The sequence below is a fragment of the Ptiloglossa arizonensis genome, chromosome 4 (genome assembly GCF_051014685.1).
Source record: "Ptiloglossa arizonensis isolate GNS036 chromosome 4, iyPtiAriz1_principal, whole genome shotgun sequence".
NCBI lineage: Eukaryota > Metazoa > Arthropoda > Insecta > Hymenoptera > Colletidae > Ptiloglossa > Ptiloglossa arizonensis.
In genome coordinates, this window is record NC_135051.1 from 28340896 (window position 1) to 28361980 (window position 21085).

Genomic DNA, 21085 nt, shown 5'->3' on the forward strand with positions numbered 1-21085 from the left:
AAGTAATTGCATCGTCGCCGGCATTGCGACAGACGCTCCGGTCCACTCTTTGAGCGTGCCCGAAGTTAGATGGGTCGTTAGTCGGAAGTAGAGTAACCGGAAGTTGCCCGACCCAACTTCGGTAGACCAGAATCTTCTTTGTTCGAGCTACCGAAGGAGTCCCTTGTATACTCCTCGTTTGCTCCATTTAACGCATCGCTGGACCCGACGGTAACGCGTCCGAAGAGAGCGCATCTGCAATCCTCGTGCCGAGATACGTGTTTCGCCGACAACCTCCTCTCGCGGAGACAGCTTCTAATCGTTTCGGTACCATTAACGTCGATACCTGTGATTACTCCCGCCGCTCGAAACTGCTAATTCGTTTCCCGGCGCGAACTGTACCGAAACCTCGGACGAAACTAAATTCGATTCGCGCGTTCGAGGACGAAGAACGAAGAACGAAGAACGAAGAACGAAGAACGAAGAACGAAGAACGAAGAACAAAGAAACGGGGGATTTCGAAAGTCTATCGAACCTGGACGCGGATCGTTGCACACTCGTACGGTACGAGTAACCGCGACGCGGAAAGTGGCGAACGGCATCACTTTCGGGAAACTTTTCGATTCAGTTGAAAACTTTCGAGCGGACGACGCGACGATCCTTCCGGTTCTCGTCGCTCCTTTGCGTTTAACGAGGATCTCCGAATATTCCGAAATATTGTACCACCACGCGCGTTTCCGTGTACAAAAGAGTGGCTCGTGCTATCGATTTCTTAATTAACGTCGAGTCTTTTCTCAATTTCGCGAAGCGATTGTTCCGGGGCGAACGGAAACAAAGAGGAGGTACCGTATCGTTCGAACGGGCTTAAATTCGATTTGCTTGTTTCAGGTTCTTCCGTCGGCAGAGAGAAACACGTAGGATGGACGGATCGTTTGCTAGCCGGTCTTACGCTAGGAGCGGAAATATTCGTCCCTGGCGTAACGGCGAGCGCGTTCCGAAAGTTGGACGGATCGGCCAGACATAGGGTCGGAATAAGCCGGAAGTTGTGGATACCGGGGTTGCCGCGATAGGAGAAGTTACGTAGCACCGAAGTAACTTCGTCCTATCCTGGCCACCTCGTTTAACACACACTGTGTGTGTGCGCGCTGATGTATAATTAGTTCCGTCCAAACCCCTTCTTCGACCCGTTTCAACCTAAATACCTCCGTAACTCGAGCTTGTTTGTTTGCGTGTGCCCGCGTCCGCGTCCGCGTCCGCGTCCGCGCTCGCTCGATATACGCTCGATGTGTACGCGTATCCCTACCGTCCAGTCACCTTTTCCTACGTTTCTTTAACGTCCCCGCCGAAAATTACTCGAACCGCGTCGTTGGGCCCCCGTTAAGCGTTTTTACAATTTCGAGGATAATTTATCGTATCGTTTCGAAATCGAACTCGATCCAGACCCGATCGGTGAAAATTTCCGGGAAATACGTACGATGATATCGATAATGGGAACGAATTCGTTTCGCGCAGTAGTCGCGTACGGATTTGGTCGGCCGGTAGCCTCGCTCGACGCTTCGTCCGACAGTGGATTACGTTCTCTGCGTTTAGGCCGTGGAAAGCAACTGGTCACCAATAACGCGATACCTGTATCAATTAAATTGCACCGCGAGCACACGATACGCGCGCAATACACAGAATCCGTGCGGCAATGTACTTGACGTTAGGTGGACACAACGATAACAGTCGTCGCGATAATTGGTGGATGGTTTTTGGTTCGCCGGTTGTTAGGCAGCGGCGCGACGTAGCGCCCAACGTAGAGACGAATCCTGGTAATTTCCAAAGAGCCAGTTTACCGATTTACATCGCGGTTGTGCCGCGTTGCCGATAATTATTGAAATTCGTCGAGGCGTCGGGAGCGATTTTTGATTCGGACGGTCGCCCGTAGGCGAAATTAATTCGAGCTCAAGGCGAGCAGGATGTTTGCCAGCGGGCTCGTTTCACCGGAGATCGCGCGGTGCGCGCGGGATGAATTTTGCGGCCAGCGAAACAATGTCGAAGGTTCAACAGATACGCCCGGTGACTATTGCGGTCGCGATAATGGTCCGACAATGGCCAGCCGATGAATTTCGATAAATTCTGTTTGCGTGACGCGCGGTGAAAACGCGACAGTTATTGTACGATTATAAAGCGATTAAAAGAGTGTATATCTACGCGCGGTGGAACGAATCGATTATCCGCTATCGTTCTACACGCGCAAATTAATTCCATTCGATCGCGCGAACAGAACGGTTGATTCGGTCAGCATTCTGGCGTATTATTTAACGATAACGCTAATACTTTTGCCGGTAACTGTCGATCGTGAGATCATCGTTACGATTTATATTTCCGCGATCGGAAAATGATATTTCTTTTTCATTTTGTCGCTCGTGCATCGATAGCGCTCCGACCGTTATCGGGATCTCCTCTTTTCGGTTTTAACGCGAAAAAGAGGACGTTACTTGCGGGCCATTTGTTCCGGCGTTTTGTCATTTTTCGTTGTCGCCTCGAACGACGCATTATCCAAAGAAAACGAGCTCGTAAAGAACCTGTCGCGCGAAACGATAAGTCCGGGATGGGACCGCCGCGACCCGTTACCGTTTTACCTTCGAGTCTCTTTCGATCGAATCGTTTTCGAAAAAGAGCGATCCAACGTTCGATCGAGTACCTTTAATGTCTACGTGTACACGTACGTACGTCACTTTCTCTACGAAACACGAAAGAACGACCACGAGAAAGTTGAACCGGCATTCCGTCTATGCCGCCGAATAACCAGCGAGAAACGAAGAAGGAACGAGGAGAAGTAACGACGAGTCGAAGGAGTCGCGTACTCGTTAAATAATTTTAACTCGCCTCGCTTTACCTACGCGTATCTTCTCGTTTTCGTTCCCGGAAGAATAATAAATCAAGGTTATTGCCTTTGTCGTGCGTGAAATATATTACGTTAGGAAGCGATCCCTCGCTTCTTTCGCTTGTTCGCCGCCTTCCATCAATCTGTTCTTCCGTTCCGCTTTGCCTGTCCGGCCATTTTGAACAGAGCAGACGCCCGCGCGTCCCATCGTGTCCCGTCGTGTCTCGTCGCTTCGATATTAGTTCAGATTTCCGTTTCTTGTCGAACGGTCGTACCTACGTTACAACTTATGGCCAAAGTTTGCGTACCAAGTGCTACGTCGAAACGGAATTTCCGTGCTATTATCCTTTGCCTCTGCCGCCCGCGCAATCGTTTCGCTCGAACTCTCTTCTCCTTCCGTTCCGATAACTTCTATGAAAAACTTTATTCGCGAATATGGACCGGAAATGGTTAGTTTTCGACCGTAAAAATCCCGCTCGTGAAACGGCCGCGCAACATTTCTCTAATTCAATATTGGCCAACAATCGCGAACCACCGGTGCACAGAACGCACCGGTAATAATTGCGGTTCGTTACTTTGTAATTTGAAATTTCCTATTTCACGAGAGTAGCAGCGCCACCGGTGGCCGAGAACGGTAACGAGTTGGCACGAGTTGCGATACACGAAAACACCGTGTTGGTTAAACGGAGACGAACCCAGGGGGTGCGCGGCCGAACAGAGGGAGACGAAGAGCAAGTTGCGATTGGTCGCCAAGGGGGTAACGTGGTGGTGGGAGCGCACGCGAGAGCTACAGAGACCTGTCAGTACGCGCTCAACTGTCACGTTGTGTGGTTCGTACGGAGTTTCTTCATTTTGTTTGGACATTCTCGTGGTATTCTCGATCTGTTCACGTGTTCGTGGATATCCGCATTCGTTTCGAACGGTTCTCCCGAAGTTGAAATGAAGTGATCGAACTTTGGTGTGCTACGAAGTGGTATATCATCGCGACGGAAGCATGGATCGACGCGGTGGTTCTTTCGTTTCCATCGTTTGGTTGCTGATCGTCGTTGTTGTCGCCTCTGGTCAGTTATTTCCCTTACTTACCGTATACATGTGTGCATTTACTTTGAAATTCGAGACTCTTGCTCAATCTGTTCAAAGTAATATATATATATATATCGATATCGAACTTTGAGAATTACGGAATGTACAATAAGAAATCGGTGTTCGGACCATCGTGGTCGAAAAACGTAATATACGATGTATACGTAGAGATTGTACCGATGCTATCGAAGTGTCGACGCGGCCGCGATAAGGTGCCGTAACGCGTGAAACTTGTAGGTCGAAACTTGCGATCCATGGTACGTTTCGGATCGATTCGGTAAAGTCCGTTGACGGTACTACGCTGGTCAAAGAACCGATTAATTTGCGCACTATAACGCGACGTATGATCGAATCTCGCCTATACATCGTAAACGTATATTTTTTCTATATTTTTACGTAACGTATTTCGTTTAATCGGCTCGGTTCGCGTTAAATGGTAGCTTTTCGCAATAGAGACCGGTATTATCGTTACCGTTGTTATTATTATCATCGTCATCATCGTCATCATCGTCGTCGTCGTCGTCGTCACTATTATTATTATTACTATTGTCATTATTGTTGTTATTATTATTATTATTAATCTAAATCGTAACATTTTCTTCTCGTTACGCATTCGACGCATAATTACACCGAGATATACACGACATAATAGTTACCGAGTTATTCATCACTGTAACTGCACTTGACTCGCGTAGTCGCGTGTTTATTCGCTGACTGAATGGAATACGGAAGTATGACCGAGTCTCGAGGGAGAAGCACGCCCTCGTGCTGTTTCATTTTATACCGGGTGGCGCAACAATTAACCGTATACAAAACAACAATGGGGTCGGCCGAAAGAAATTTCGGCTTCCTTTCGTTAGACGGAGGAACGTTCCGTCGAGGACACTGACGGAACACCCGTTCGAAGAACCAGAACTCTTTTATTATCCGCCGAAATTGGCTTACCGCTTGCACACATATTTTCGAAAATATGGTCACGATCTTCTGAAAAAGTTGCCGCACGATCGTTCGCTCGTATCGATCGATCGGATCGATTCCGGTCGGACGACAAACTTCTCCGAATACATTATGTATTATATTTCGATATTTCGAAGCGTCGTACGTTACCGTGCGACGCAACGGTCCTGAGCGTTTTTGAACGGTTCCGTAGCTGGTCGCGCGTAAGCTTTTCGAAAGCACGCTCTACAGTTCGACCCGTTAACTCGTAATGTATGTACTCCCCTTTCCGCTCGGTTTCTTTCATTGTCGACTCGTGCCCTCCGCGTAAACACAGAGGCCTGCTCGGGACGTAATTCGCTCGACAAAGAGGAGGCGAACAGCCAGCCAGCCAGCCAGCCAACCAGCCAACCAGCCAACCAGCCAACCAGCCAGCCAACCAGCCAACCAGCCAACCAGCCAACCAGCCAGCCAGCCAACCAGCCAGGCAACGCGAGTTTTCCTCGAAAGTTGGCTACACATCTCCGCAGGGACCGTGTGCACGCGCATCAACCGACTCGCCATCCTCGAGCCGCGCACGCTGGATTTAACGAACCGACGCTGTTCAACCCTTACACCGTTCCAGATAATTATCGAGGTGGCCTCGCGGTTGACACGTCCGATGCTGAAAACCGCTCGAACCTTGACTTCCCTGCTAGCTTTCGTTTCTCGTTTCTCTCGTCCTCGGAGCGAGGAACGATTCCACGAGTCGAAGATCGAGAAACAGGAGAAATCCAGAGACAGCGAAAAAAGATCCTCGACGATGTACTTTCAGGACGTACTCCGGAAACGTCGGTCTCCTTGTGACACGGAGCGAGCGAACCCTTCGTTAACGTTACGAAACAGCATCGTTTCAGTTTTCCCAACAGAAAAGGGGGATATCTCTTGCGAGCAGATTCTCGCGTTTACCCTCGAAAACGATCGAACGGACGTATACGTTTCTTTTAGAAGAAGGGATCCGCTCAGAATTCGTTTACTCGAAAGATAACCTCGAAAGCGACAATTGTCTCGCTCTATCGGTTTCGATCGCTGATAAAATTAGCGAATCGGTTAAACGGCAACTCGTTGTGGCTCGAAGCGAACGAGCAAGGATCGCGAGAGAGTCGGTGGCACGATAAACTGGAATTCTCGGAGAAGCGTGCACGAAAGAGATTGCGAATCTATGTCGCGAAATTAATGCCTCGGACTTTTGTTTCGCAGTTTGCCGCGTTTACGCAAATGTATCGGTAAATACCGAAAGTTGTACTCGCGACAGCAAGCACCGGCCGAGTTTGTTCGCAAATCCTGACGGTACGCCGCAAGTCTTACTCTCGTTGATTAGTCGGCGACGTCTGAAATCCTTATATTTACAAGACAGTTTGCAATTAGGTTCGGTCTGTTTGCGTAGATGAAATCAACGTTCGTCGCGCGGTGCTCGTATTCGGTTGATCGCGAGCGAGCGAGACACGGGTTGCGTTTCTCAGCATTTCGGCCAAGTTAAGAACGTTTGATCTCGTTCGAGCTTTTCGTCCAAGGACGAAAGTAACTTTGGAACGTTCCATATCGTCGAGACGTTTTCCGATCTCTGGCGACGTTGCGCGTCGAATCGGTCGATCGGAAATAAGAAAGGAAGAAGGTCTCGCGCGTTGCGTAAACTCCGAGAGGGTAGCGTTAGATTTCTTTTCCGGCGCGGTTCGATCGTTGTTGGATCGCGCGGTTACCGAGTTTCACGGTCTTCGTCTTTGGAAGCGTGGATCCAGCTTCGCGCTCGCTTTTGCCGCACGGATCAAAGCGAAACGCCCACCGACTTGGTATATAATCCCGCATAGTTGGGCCACGTTGTTTGCGTACAATTTAATTACTCGGGGAACCGATATAAATCACTATCGCGGGCGAGTAATCTTGGAGCGACTCGGGCGTTACTGGATGTCCTGGAAACTTGTAGCTTCTGTGAAATTCGCCGACGGCTTCGGCAGAGATCGCTTCCGATATTAATTAAGACTCGTATTAAGCCGGTTTTAGACGCGACGGATAATGTTCCCCATTGCTCGCAGGATAAACGTTAACGGCGTTCTCCGTACGTCGAACTACGCGAAATTGCCTTTTTCCTTCGAATCGATCGCGTCGACGCGTTAACCTTCCTTCTTCTTTAACGCGAAATATTCGAAAGGGGCGGTGGCACGAAAGTTGCTCGGAAATTTCGTATCGAACGGAAAAATTGGAAAGATTTTTTTTACAAGTTCGCGAGAATTGTGCGCGACACTGTACAACAACGTTGTACCGATTCGTTTCGGCAAACCGGGGGTCTACGTAATAGAGCGACTCTAGTTTGTCACTGGATAGGTAGTGTAATTGGATAATGAAGTGGACGCGTGCAGATCGTCCATTTTAATAGGATTACCGGATCGCTCGGCGATTTCGTTATCGGCGACGACGGTTAATTGGCTTCGACGGGCAAAAATTGTGCGACCGAGCCCTGTGGTTTTCGTCTCTGCTCGCACTTCTCGCGAATAAATCGATCGTTGGGAACGGCTCTCGGCCGTTGGAATCGACTCGATCGGGACGGGACTGGTTCCATCGACGATCGTGCAAATATTCGAGGACGATGCCCCTATTGAAAATCATTCTTTCGTATTTTTCTCTTTCCATCCGTTCACCTCGAACATCGAGTTGTTCTTTGTCTTTCTTTTTTTCACGCCTTTGCACGTGCCACGATGGTATCTCGTCGCGCCGAGAGATTTTCCCCGAGCGAGAATCGTTCTAAACGATCGGTTTTGCGCGCAAAAAACCAACATCGAAACCGAAACCGAAACCGAAATCGAAATCGAAATCGAAATCGAAATGTGCGAGCGGAGCTGGGTTTACGAGCGCGATCGAACGCGATTCGTTATATAGTACGCGAAACGTGCTCGAATCTAGCCTCCGGTCACTTTTCGGTTTACCGGTTCGCGGTTCGTTATACCTTTCCAAAGTAACGGATCGACCGATCGAAATTGAAATCTTTTTCTCGGCGCATTCGTGCGCTAACAAGGAGTACGTAGGTAAGTATCTCTCGCGAAGGAACAATCTGCTCCCGAAATGTTTACCCTTCCGATACTAGCTCGAAAACTATCGAAGATGGTCGGAAGTTTTCTTAACAGATTTTCCACGAATCCATCGATGGGAACAATTTGTAAGAAACTCGAGAACCTGCATTTACTTTGGAGGGAAGTTTTACTCTTCGAGCTTGTGTTTTCGCAGCTACAAAAAACACGTTCTTCTTATCCGATGCTCCTTGTACCCGAAAAGAATGGTAAAAAATTAGCCTCGAACGTTTCGCGGATGTTCTTTGTTACCGCGTAACGAAAAAATAGGCAAAGTTCGACTTCCGAAAACCATTCGGTTTTACGGTCGTTCGATCAGCGCAGGGGTATCGTTCGAATTTTAGGACCGAAGTGATCCGAGTCCACGATGAATCGGTCTTGACAAACGCGTTACGTATCGACGTATGGCGGAGAGAATGTTAAACTGCAGGATCGCCGTTCCGAAAGTTTCAAGAAAATTGGAGGCTGATAGCTCGGAATCCGTTTTCCCGTGAAATATCGGGCTCCGAGGATTAAACGTCCGAACGGAGTAAATTTATCGGCGCAGCCCGCCAGGAATAACTGAACGAGTTCTCTCGATTCACTCGCTCTCGTTTCTCCGTGCCGTTGATGCGAATTTATCGCGCTACGGACTCGCGGTTTCACCTACCTACGTACCAGGTACAAATTTTCGTTAAGCGTCCCGATACTTTTTCTCGCTTCTTTCCGATTACTCAAACGGGACGCGAGGCGAGAAGAAACCGGCGAAACGAATCGAACGAACGAGATCCCGTGCATCTCGTACAAAGTGGGAAATAGTTGTCGGATCGATTCTTCCGAGGCTCGAATCCTCGCGAGTGCACGATCCCGAGAAGATCTGGCCTTCTATCGGAATCCGTCTCTTTCGGTCCAAGTAAACAGGGACACCGGGACCACCGCGGTCCTCGTCGTGCCGCGCGACTCGAAAACAAATTTCGGGAACACCGACACTCGTCGATCGAGCGTCCTCTCCCCCTCGCCCCTTCGCCCCCCGGCTTCCTTTCGCGGTCCACGAAAGAGGAGGCGGCTGAAATTCGCGTTCGACGTAATTGGTCCGCAGCTTTTGCGAGATCGAACCGTCTTTGGGCGAGAAGGTATCCCAGCGGAGCTCGGCTTTAATCTCTTAGCCGAGGAGTGTTTCTGTCTCGAATGGAAATCCCCAGGCGTCTCCGCTATTCCACGGATACCGGGAAGCGTTCCGAAGAACTAAACCCGGAAATGAAATTAGATTTGCAAAGTAGCGCGTCGAAGGCGCGGACGAAGCTCCCTTTGGGGTCACTCTCGACGAGTGAGAAAAAAAAGAAGGATCGATTAATCCCTTCTTTCGGCTTGTTTCACCGGCCCGTGTTACCCTCCTCGTAATTGATTCTTCGGTGAGACGATTCGCGGGCAAATACTCGAAGAGGGCGAGCCTGCGCACTTCTTGCTCCGGACGAGGCGAAAATTGGGAAATATTTTTGTTTCGCGGGTCCGTATCTTGAAAAATACGAGGATCGAAGAGACAGACGGCTGTCCTGTTTCTGGCGGGACGATCCGTGCAAAGAGCTCCCGGTGGAATAATTATTTTCGAAAGTTCTCCGCCGTCGGAGATTCACGATAATTACCTAATTCGGTAGCACGATCGAGAGACTTAGAAAGGCAGTTGTTCTTAATTGCCGCGGGAATATCGAGACTCCGATTGCTCCGGCCGGAGATTCCGTGCTTTCCGATCGGAATGCTAACGAATCCCTGGCCGTTTTGTCGAGCAGTTGCCTCGGACGCCGGAACTTGGGATCATCCTAACGACGATCCACCAAGGAGAAGGAGGAGGAGGGAGGCCGATCAATCGGGCAAATTCGATTCACCCTTTGGTTCCCCGTTGTTGTTCTTGGAAGCAGGTGGTGGGCGATATTCGTAAGAATTTGCACTCGCACGATCCGATCTCGATCCCGATATTCGAGTATTTGCCCGAAGCCTCGTCGGTGGATTAATTCCGAATCGATTAGCGCGTAGTTCGGCGCAACGTACCTTTTCGATCGATAACGTTCGGTAACGATAATTATCGTTTCGAGAGCGGCGCGCTACCCCCGAGTCGGGATATTCGTTCGAAGGTGCTCGCGCGAGGGTGCACGTTTTCACGAAACGGTACCGAGAGCGACAACGCTCGTGTCCTCCACCGCGGTCGATTCTTCCCGTTGCCTCGCATTCGGAAAGCTACCGAGGAAAATTGCGCAACACTGGCCGTCCGTAACGTTTCTTTCGATTCCGTTCGAGAGATCGCGTTACGTTTACCTCGAGTCGAGAAGCCGTTTCCTCGATCGTGCTCCCTCGAACCGGAGAAGCCGTTAGATCGTCTTCGACGCGGCGATACGTTCTATTTGCGATCGAAAATCAAATTAAAAGCGGTTCACGCTTTCGGAGATGGATCTCCTAATTCTTTCCCGCGAGAATTTCGTCGATGGAACACCACCGGGTGACTGAAACGCGTCGTCGTCGTCGTCGTCGTCGTCGTCGTCGTCGTCGTCGTCGTCGTCGCCGCCTGGAGGCGTCTTCGTATTATCCTTGGCGCGTCACTTTCCGTACACAAGGAAACCGGTAATCCTCGTCGCTGTCTCGACTCGTTCTTAACCGAGACGCCGGTACGTCGTCGCGAGGCTCGCGGGGCTTCCTTCGAAATTACATCTGCCGAGACGCGGAGGCTTTGAACGGGAACGAAAGCGACGCGTTTCGAACTTTACCCGAACGATTGCATCCTGCGAATTTAGAGGGACGGTTCGCGAGTACCCGCTTCGTTCTCGTTTCAATTCCAATTTAATTCCAATTTTTCCAAACACCTTCCGCGCAAGCGGAACCTATAAAGCTTCCTTTGAACACGGCAAAGGCCCTCGAGGCGTTCCGTTCGAACGGAATCATTGTTCCGGAAGTTAGTTCGCGGATACTCTCGTCGATCGCTTCAGCAAAATCCAAGCGAGTCCAGGATATTACGGTCGATACGTTCGCGCGTTGCCTCGTTTATTCCCGTTTCGAAGCTCGCGCAACGGACAAGTTTCTCACCTACGTCGAGTTACAGCGCGACTAAATTGCGAGTTAACTGGAAATTATGGCAAGGCGTCGCGCGTTGTAATATCGCGCAACAACGTTTTCGGCCGGCTCGAAGCCGTAAACGAGACTATTGCTCGCGAGCCGCCGAAACAACGGGGGTTACGCAAAACCCGCGAATGATCGTCGCGTCCTTCGTAAAGGATGGGCGACCGGGCCGGGCCGGGCCGGGCCGGGCCGGGAACTTTTCGTTTTCCTCGTTCATCGATCGGCCAGCCCGACCTCGGCCCCCTGGACCCTCTTTCGACTCGAACTCGAATTCGCGGCCTTGGTCCGTTCGATCCTCGGGGACAGAGAAAACTTGGCCGACCCTTAGTTCGCGATCGTTCGATACTTTCGGGGAACGTCGATCCGATCGATCTCGTTACGGGTATTAACGGTCGGTCGACGCGACGGACTTTACTCCCGAGTTTACTCGCCGAACTTTCCTCGACTTTTGTTTCGGTAAGGCGAGCCTTTTATCGGTTTTTTCAATGTTGCTCGACGACGAGCGACGACGAGCGACGACGAGCGACAAAGACTTTGGAGTACACTCGGAGGACGCGAGCGACACTCGCGACGATTTATACGATATCGGGAACAGGATGTTTCAACGAGCTCGTAAACGAATTTCTTTCGATCCGTTGTAACTCGGGCCGAAGGTTCGCCGTTGTTTTCGTTGGTCGGTAAATGTACACCGTGGTCGAGTGCACGATATTCGAGAAACACCGGCGATAAACCCGGCGCGTTGAACGACCTCCGTTACAGTCTCTTTCCCCTAAAGTGAGACTCGTAGGAAGAGCTCTCGACCGCGACTTCCGAAAATGTGCGGTGCCACGACGATCGTTCATCGGCACCGAAATCGTTGAAAAGTGTTTGCTCGGTGTCCCAAGGATGAGCGAGACGCGTTGCTTTCTCGTCGAAAGGCTGTACACGCTTTTCAGCGGAAAATTACAGAAAACGGTCCGTTCGTAGGAGACAAACGATCCCCGACGATTCTCATCCGCCATCCCCTTGGACGAAAACCAAGATTAACGGTAAACGGGAAACCTCTAACGATGGGCGTCGCTTCGCAGCGCCGCTTTCGTGCAATTTTTACGAAACACGTTCCCTGGCGCGTTGCGAGGAGGCAGAGAGAGACGGAGAGGGACGGAGAGGGACGGAGAGGGACGGAGAGGGACGGTGAGGGACGGAGAGCCGGAGTCGAGTTAAACGAGGAGTCCAGGAAGAAACGACCTCGAAACAATCGCCCGGGGTGGTCTTTGTTCCGGCTGCCTTGGCCAAATGTCAAATTCAAGGGTTCGCGAGAAGAGAGAACAAACGACGCGTAGAAAAACGAGACAGAGACAGAGATGGACGGACGGATGGACGGACGGACGTTCCCAAGGACCGTGCAACGTCGACGCGCTCTCGGCTTCGGAGAGCTCCAAGGATCGATAAATACCGTGGCTGGCTCCTTACGAAAGCAGGCCAAACGACTGTTTTCTTCGCGACGCAACGCCGTGACCCGGTTTCGTCGCGCGTCCAAAAGAAAAGAATCGAGCCAACTTCCTCGAAGATTTCGCATGCCCGACCAGCTTCGAATCGCGTTAACGAGCCAACCGCTTCCGAGTATTCCGATTCCTCGGGGAACGAGAAACTTTGGAAACGCCGACTTCTCGTCGCTGTATCGAACCTAGAAAGTTCACATTTTCCGGAAACGAACGTTTACCACATTATTTCCGAAGAATTTCGAAGCGGAGAAAACCGCGAAACGAAAGGAAATTCGAGTACGAAGAGAATTTCGCGGCTCGAGAGGGAACCAAGTTACGTACTTCTTTCTTTCTTTCTTTCGTCGGGTCGATTTTATCGCGCTCTCCTTGGGACGCGTTCCGCGCGAACATTCGCTCGAGAACAAAAGCGGATTGAATTTTATCAGAGATAAATCGATGTTTTCCTCGCCGGTGAAATCCCCGATGCGAATCGTTCGTTTCGGTTCGCGTTCGCGATTACCCTTTTAACGCTTACGATTCACGAGCGAACGTTCCGTCCCGTTTACCGATCGTAGACGCACCGTCTACGTATCTTGCTATTCGTCGATTCGAAACTCGGAGCAAGTTTCGTCTCGGTTAATTTTCGTCGTTGGGAAAAAGTTCGGATTTAGCGTAATTCTAGCTGGACGCTGTAGGGGAACACGGTCGGCATTGCCAGACCGCGTTGCCGCGAATCGCGAATCGCGAATCGCGGTTCGCCAAGTTGCCGAGCAACGGCATAAACTATACACCGGGTATTAGGAAAGTGCGCTGGCAAAGTTGGAAAAGTTACACCGTGGTCCACAGTGGCCGTAGTTGCGTGCACGGGGAGAGCGAAACTTGCTTTTTTCGTTCGTCTCTCCTCCCCGGTTTGTTCCTCCGTAGCTTTGTGCGCCGGAGCTTTCGAATTTAACTAATTGCACTCCCGATCTCGTTTGCGTTTCAAATAACGTCCGGCGTGTGTTCGCCTCGTTCCCTTTCACCGACGAGAAGACGCGCTCCCTTTCCCCGTGTCGCGCATTTCCCTCCCTTTTCTCGCCGAAGGCTCGAATTCCTTCCTTCCTTCCTTCCTTCCTTACGGAGCGATTTCTTTTCTCCTATTCCTTTCTTCTTTTTGCGAATTACCGCGCGATCCTCTCGGTTTCGCACCCCTCTTCGGGCTGCGTCCGTTTCGTCCTCGTCTCCTCGTCTCCTCGTCTTCTCGTCCCTTTTTCTTTCTCGAGGGGAAGGACCGAACGAGCTCTCGACCGACACGCGGTGATTTATCTTAGCAGGAAACTCGTTCCAATCGTGTCGGGCTTCGACGTCCTCCCTCTTATCGGAGTTCTTTCCTCGGATCTTTTTCATTCCGGCTCGTCGACGAGAACACGGACGCGTCCCCGTTACTTCGCGAACCTCCCCGCGTATTTTCTTTCCCAATATTCGTCGCGGTACTCCGGGACCCTCGAAACCGTTCGCCCGAGGGATTTCTTCGTTTTTTAAATATCGCGAAACAAAAGGACGTTTACTCTCCGAGTCGGCTTCGAACTTTGCTCGCGGATGCGTTCGAGAACGATCTCGACGCAACGCGTTTCTTTCCATCGGCCAGCGAAGCTGGCGATACGTTTCGATACGTACTCGTAACGAGAAACATTTCCGAGAGAAATCGTCGATAATTGTCGATAATCGGCGATAATTGTCGACGAGTTCCCTTTCCTCGTTCTTGCGAGCCTTTTTCCAAAGAGATTCGTTGCGAAACAAGTCGCGCGATATCCGTTGCTCGAGGTGTGCTCGACGATATCGGATCGTTCCTGGATCGTTGCGCGATAAACTAACTCTCCGTTTTCGCGATGCCGTTCGAAGACCTCGAATCGCGAGTAGCTCCCCGACGAGTTTAAACGAATTCCACGATATTTCCGAGGGACGAGACACGCTGACTCTCGGTCTAGCTGTGCACGCTCGAGTTTTCGCCACCGGCGAAACGACCGAGACGGTTTAGGTCGCGTCGCTCGCCTCGCTCGCCGCGCTTCTCGACGATTCCGTTCCGAGAAATTACATTTCCCGGATCGTCGTTGTTGTTTCGCGAAAGCATTTCCTTTCAGCGAGGTTCCGTCGTTGTAAACGACATTTTCCCTCCGACGTAATAACTTTCCGTTTCCGGCCGTTACGAAGACTTTGAAACCCGATTACGCGCCGCTTCCAACGAAACCCGATCTTTAACGGGTTATTTTATTCGGAGTAGATTTCGTTTCGGTCGGATTTCTCGGGAATCGCGATCGAGACCTCGAGCGAGTCTATAAATGTTAAAATTTTGGTCGTTCGCGTACGAGTACACGGCAATTTTTATTACGCTGGCAACGCGTTCTCCGCTTCTGATTTCCATCTCAAAAAGCAAATTCAATTAGTCGCCGAGTCCCGTGCGCGCGGCTCGTTCCACGATTTTTCATGGACTATTTTTCGGGTGGAAAAAAAAAACAGACGAGAGCAATCCCCGATTTCATTCGACGGGAAGTTAATTCCCCGACTCGTTGAACAAGATCGAATTTCCAACAAAGTCCCCTTTAAGCGCCTTCCCCGATTTACCCGTATATCGATCCGCGTCTCTTCTCTCTCCGGTTCTCGGTCGTTGGTTCGCTCGTTGGCTCGCTCGTTGGCTCGCTCGTTGGCTCGCTGGTTGGCTCGCTGGTTCGCTCGCTGGTTCACTTTCTCCCGGCGTGTCGAACGTTAATTGTTACCGGCGTGCTTCTCATCGGGTGGGTAATCTTTTTACGAACGGTCCGATGCACTCCCTCGGCTAGAATGTCTCTCGAGAGGTTCGGCTAAGCGGCCGCTGTCTGCCAGCCTTGGCTCTGCCTTCAAAGGACGCTGGTCCATTAGCTTTTAGCGCTGATGCGAGCTACTCCTGTAATCCGGGCCGACCCGGTCCTTCCAACGAGAGCCGTTCGAGTAGCCAGGATAGACGCATTCTCGAATCCAGCTTACGAGAATCGCGTTTGCGGTTACCAGCTCTCCTTCTGTACATAGATCGAGGAATTTCGTGAAAGCGTCCCCGACTCGCTGCTTATACGCGGCTACCTAGCTAGACGTTCGGCCCTCGCGAACCACCGAACCACCGAACCTCCACATTTTCGACCGGAAGCGATCGAGATCGCTTTCGATCCTCTTCGTCGATCGCCGATTCTCGCGACGAGTTTTCCTCCGTCGCGGAGAACCGAAATCTCGAACCGCGAGTTCCCTTCCCGGGAAAAGGTGGCCACGAATCGAGTTCCCGCGTAGTTGGACGCCCGAGCTTCGAGCCGCTCCGGTTGCACGTAACTTCGACCCGGACGAGGTTTTCCCTCGCGCGAGAGAATCGCGAAAACGAGCCAGCTAGCGACACGCATCGCCGCGGTCTCCATCGACGAGACGCGAGATCTTTCTCGGCTTCTTCGTTCCAAGTTTCCGCAGCGCGTCGACTTTGCGCAACTCGCGGTCCAAGGAGAGGAAGAGTCGTTACAACGGACGAGACGACCTTTCCCTCGCGCTCGGTGCGCGTTAGTTAGGGTCCCGGGAAATAATCTATTTTTCATATCGCTCGCATTCTCCGTGCACCGCGACCCCCCGTCGGAAATGTTTGCCGACGCGAGCAATTTGTCAGCAACGGCGGCCGCGTTAACGCTGCCGAAACAAATTATTCGCGCTGCAATTATACAATGGCCGGTAGCGGGGGTGACTGTAACAGTAATTACACGCTCTCGGGATTGGCGCGTATTCCCGGAACGAAACCGAGACTCGAAAAATACGCGTTTAATAGGTACCGGGGTGCGTGGAACGTTTCCATCCCGTCGCCGCGCAATCGCGCGCTAAAACCCGTCCCTGGTTTTCGTTAGCGCTCCGGAAACATAAAACTCGCCGGTTTTCCCCCTAGCCGTCAGCTTCGCGGCGAAAATAAGAAAAATCAACGAGGATTGCCCGGAAATTCCTGTAGAGTTGCGAAACGAGGCTCGCGTCACGGTAGCGTTGCGCATTCGTAAAATTTTCAGTAGCAATATTCTCGCGCTCGCGAGGAATCGAAACCGGAACTGGAACCGGAACCGGAACCCGAGTCGTCGAGTCGTCGAGTCGTCGAGTCGTCGAGTCGTCGGGGATTTCTCGGCTTCGCCGGTCTTCGCTCGGGCCTTGCGTCTCCTCGCCAACGTCCCTCTCGAACCTCCGGAGGATTCCTTCTTGTCGTCGAGTCGCGATCGTTGCGTTCGATCGCTAACGGAGACCGCAGATGCTCGAAATAATCCCGTTCTCACCGATCGGTAGTCGTCCACGGGATTCTCTCGTTCTTTATCGCGGAGCGGAAAAAGGCTCGAAGGTTTCCTCGGTGCGAAGTTTGCTTCTCGTTCGGTTCGCGTTCCAGAACCGCGCGTGGTCGAATTTACGAGGCCGCGACGCTGGTCGTTCGTTCTTCGCGGAACCGTCTACGACCGCGAGCATAACCCGCCCCCGTAAATCTCACCGCAAACCCACCGAGCAACGGGTTCCTCCTCCTCGTCCTCGAGGAACGGATCGTTTCGCGAAGAAAACGAACGACGCTCCTCGGATTCGAGCTTTCTCCCGTCGGCTCGACTTTCTCGTCGTCGTCGCCGCCGCTCTCGCGTTACGAAACGTCCTTTTCCAGAAGGTCGTTACTTTTGATTACGATCCGATTACTTTGCCACGGATCGAAAAAACTTTTCCACCTGGCCGCTAAACGAATCGATACGGATAGCGGCGAGTAAGTCGCGGAAGAGTATTCTGCTCGAAAAGGAAGCGCGGTTCGCGTCGCTCGTGTTTCGTATCGCAGGGTCCGTGAGAAGATGGAGGTGTAGGGTAGGTACGTGGGACGGTTCGGTTCGTTTTGCGATTCCCGATTTTCCTCGATCGGGTTCGAGCGTACAAACGTTGCTCCGCGAAAATAGCATTCAACCAGTGGTCGCGGCTATTGGCTCGCGTACAGCTTCGACGATTCCCTTTCGGTCGGCGGTTCCAAAGTTTTTCCTCCGTTGCGATCGATATCGATTTAGAAGCCGGTGTCGTCGCGCGAACCGAGCGGCTCGGAAATTTTTTCAAATCCCTCGGTGGCTACGGTCTAGCCGTAGGAACGGTTTACGATCGGAGACGTTCTTTCGAGAAGGGCGTACCGTAGGTTTGCGGAACGATCGAGATAGGAAACGATCCGGGTCGGTCGAGGAGCGAAGCTTACCGAATTTAAGCCTCCTTTGACCATTTTCCAAGTTCTCTCCGCAGAGCTGCCCGATCCGAGCGTATTTCTGGCGTCGAATCGATAGTTTTATCGAGTCGACTTCCGGTCGGGATCGAGTTTCAATAGCAGCCACTCCGTAAGTCGGCGGAAAGCGAGCAACTCGTCGACCAGCGTCGCCCTACTTGGCGCGAAATGAGAAAAATTCCAACCGGATAGGCGGCCAGACCGTGTTTGCGGAGCGCTTATTCTTCGGGTCTGAAAATATCGAGGAGCCACGTCGGAGGTGTCCGCGACTACGGAGGTCGTTCGTGCCGGGATTTATCGCGGACGATTCTCAGTGGCAGTTACGAGAGACACGTTCGAGACACGTTCGAGGTTGCGCGAGCCTCGCAGGGCTCTCGCAAAGGTCGCCGCGAACCGCGACACGATTCACCGTTCACGCTCGCTCGCTCGCCGGGCTTTCGGCTCTAATTATCGCGCGCCATCGAGACCTTTTACAACGAGCTCGATAAAATCGAGACCCGAGGCAACGCACCGTTATCGAATTTCCAATTACGCCGATCGCTCGACGATTTTTTTTCTCCCGCGCTCTCTACCCTTTAACACCGTTAACGGAGTACACCACCGGGTCGATCCCTCGCGATCCGGTGCGCGTGTCTCGATCGAAATAAACCAATTCCCGACCTTTCGAAACTTTGCTCCGTGTTTCGGGAACACCTCGTACGCGAACGCGGTTCGTCCGAAATTTTCTTCGAAGCTCCCTTCGGTCGATCGGTCGGTCGGTCGGTCGCTCGCTCGCTCGCTCGCGTCTCCATTGTCTACCCGTTGAATTCGTTCAAAGGCTTTGTTTCGGAAAGCAGGATTATCGATATCGAATTACAACATTACCCTCGTTACTGTGAGCCGATTTTCATCGAGTCAGCCCGCTCTGTCGTCTTCACGGTTAATTGACCGCTTTGTTTTACAAAGTCAACGAGGAACAAAACGAACTCGATCTCGTTCGTCGAGGGGCTCGTTAATCGCGATACCGATTCCAGGGGAACGAGGATCGATCGTCGGGTCCTCGAACTTTATTTTCCACGGGAGAAAGAGAGAGACATCGTCGTCCATTTTGTCCCAAATACGGTCTTTGGAAAATAACAATCGCGATCGTGGGCGTGACGAGGTCGCAGCGTTCCGTGACGAATTGTAAACGGGAACGAGTATCGATCTTGTTGTCGCGTGTACGGAGAAGAGAAACTATAGGGGGGGTTCGCGCGAAATAGTAGTCGCGAGGTTCTCCCTTGCTACGTCCTTTAACGAGTCGGTTCTCTCGACGCGGTCGCGAATTACGAGAATCGAATCTTTCTCGAGTTTCCGCTCCCGACTCGATCCTCGGAGAGAATCGAAGCGCGAGAGTTCTCGCTCCTCGAAGTTCGCGCGGACATCGTTTCCATCGAAGGTTCAAAGTGCCAACTGTTCGCACGGCAACCGCTCTCGGAACAGAGAATAAAAAGGAACGCGATAAGAGGATTTTCCAGCGATCGCGTCGTCCCTTTTCGCGTACGCGTTGCTACGTAATTCGCGATACCTTGCCGGCCGGAACGTATCGACTTTTGCGTTCTCGAGCCTGTTCGGCGAACGTGCACCGCACTTTCCGCTTCTACGGTAGGTACAATACGAGCGCGCGCGGGCGCGCGGGTGCGCGGTCTACGTCCCTTGTTGGCAATGCGTATGAAATATACATAGTTGGAAAGTTGCTCGAAAAGAGGAGCACCGGAAAAGTGTATCGTTACTCGTGGGAACGGAACAGTGTTCCTCGACCGTCCAACACGGGGTTGCAGCTGTTTTTCCCCTCGATCGGCAGTCGTTCCTTCCTCGCCCCGAGAACAGAGAACAACCAACCGGCATTCGCGTCTACTCTCCGCGCACGAACTCGCTGCTTTTTATCTCTCCGCGTTCTCGATATTATGCACGAAGACTGCGAGAACGAAGCAAGTTTTTTCCACCTCGTGGAGGGGATTTCGAAGAGCCGTCGGGAGCTGCCGGGAGCCGCCGGGAGCCACCGGGAACCGCCGGGAACCACCGGGAGCCGAAAGAGCAAAAAACTTTTCCCGTTCGGGAAAAATGTTTCGCTCGTAAGGGAGATCGATGGTAATTGAATTCGAGTAAAAAAGGAGGAGAGAAAAAAAGTTGTCGCCGTTTTGGAAATAAAATACAAGCGAGGAAAAAGTTGAAAGCAACGACAAAGAAGAGAGAGCCGACTCGTCGAGACGCAAACGTTCGTATCATTTTTCCGGGAGAGTCGTGACTCGTTTCTAGCAATATCTCGCAGCACTTTCGAGCTTCCTCGGTGGAAAGTTTCCGCGCGACTCGAAAAAGGGATAGTTCGGTCCGTAAGTTCGCGCAACGCGGGCTTCCTTGGCGAGTTTATTTCTCCTCGTCGAGGATCGCGGACGACGATCGGCCGAGCGCCGAAATTGCTGAAAAAATGGGAAAAATTGGTGGAAAATGAAGGGGATATTTGGCGGGACGGAGACGGCGGTGGAGCAGCGAAACGGAAAACGGTGCGACGAACGCTGCGAAGCAACAGCGCCGCGGGAACGGCACGAACGACACGAACGACACGAACGACACGAACGACGGAAAAAGAGGACCGAGAGCAAAAAGTGGGATAAGGAAACCGGGAGTCGGGGAACGGAAGAGTGGAAGGGGAGCTCGGGAGAGCTTCCGTTGGAAAGTTTATCTCCCAGAAAGTTCCGAGTCACTGGAAAAGTAATTCCGTGGACGATACACGCTCGACGATACGAGCGAGCTAGACGATACACGCTCGACGCTGGGAATCTTTTGCCGGCATAATGCCAAAGACTGCCGGAGAAACCTCGAGCCGAGCGGGAAAAAAGATGCTCGCGCCACGAGGCTCGGTATTAAGTGGATTTAAAACAATTTTTCGCGCGGAAACTGGTTCTCTTCGGGCTCTCCGTGCAAACGTTGGGAACGCGTCTCGAATCGGACGCGGATTATCTTTTCCTCGGCATCGAAACGACGCGTTTCGGACCTCTCTTTCGAGCGTCCACCTCTTTCGATTCTCCTCGAGCTACGAGTCGCGTTTCAAGAAGCAACCGACGGATCGATTCCGTTCGGCCGTTCAACGTCCGGGTTACGCAACACGCGGAAACAACTGCAACGAGTGCGCGTAGAAACGCGTAATCGGCGAGACACGGCCGTTATCGGACGCGTTCCGTTTCTGCGGCCCGATCGCCGCGGATGGGAAATCGTAACGGCTGCGAAGGTAAAAAACGATCGAGAAAAGACGAAAGGGGATTCGAGTGGTATTCTCGATGAAAACTAGACCGATCGC

General features: G+C 51.9%; 1 protein-coding gene across 1 annotated transcript in view; it reads left to right on the forward strand.

The window, feature by feature from the left end:
• The first annotated feature begins 3670 nt into the window (after nucleotides 1-3670).
• Nucleotides 3671-21085, forward strand: part of LOC143145983 (uncharacterized) — a 47540-nt gene continuing 30125 nt past the window's right edge. The window contains exon 1 of the mRNA XM_076309885.1: nucleotides 3671-3909. Coding sequence (XP_076166000.1) covers nucleotides 3843-3909 — 67 coding nt within the window. The 5' untranslated portion in view covers nucleotides 3671-3842. The remainder of the gene's footprint in view (nucleotides 3910-21085) is intronic.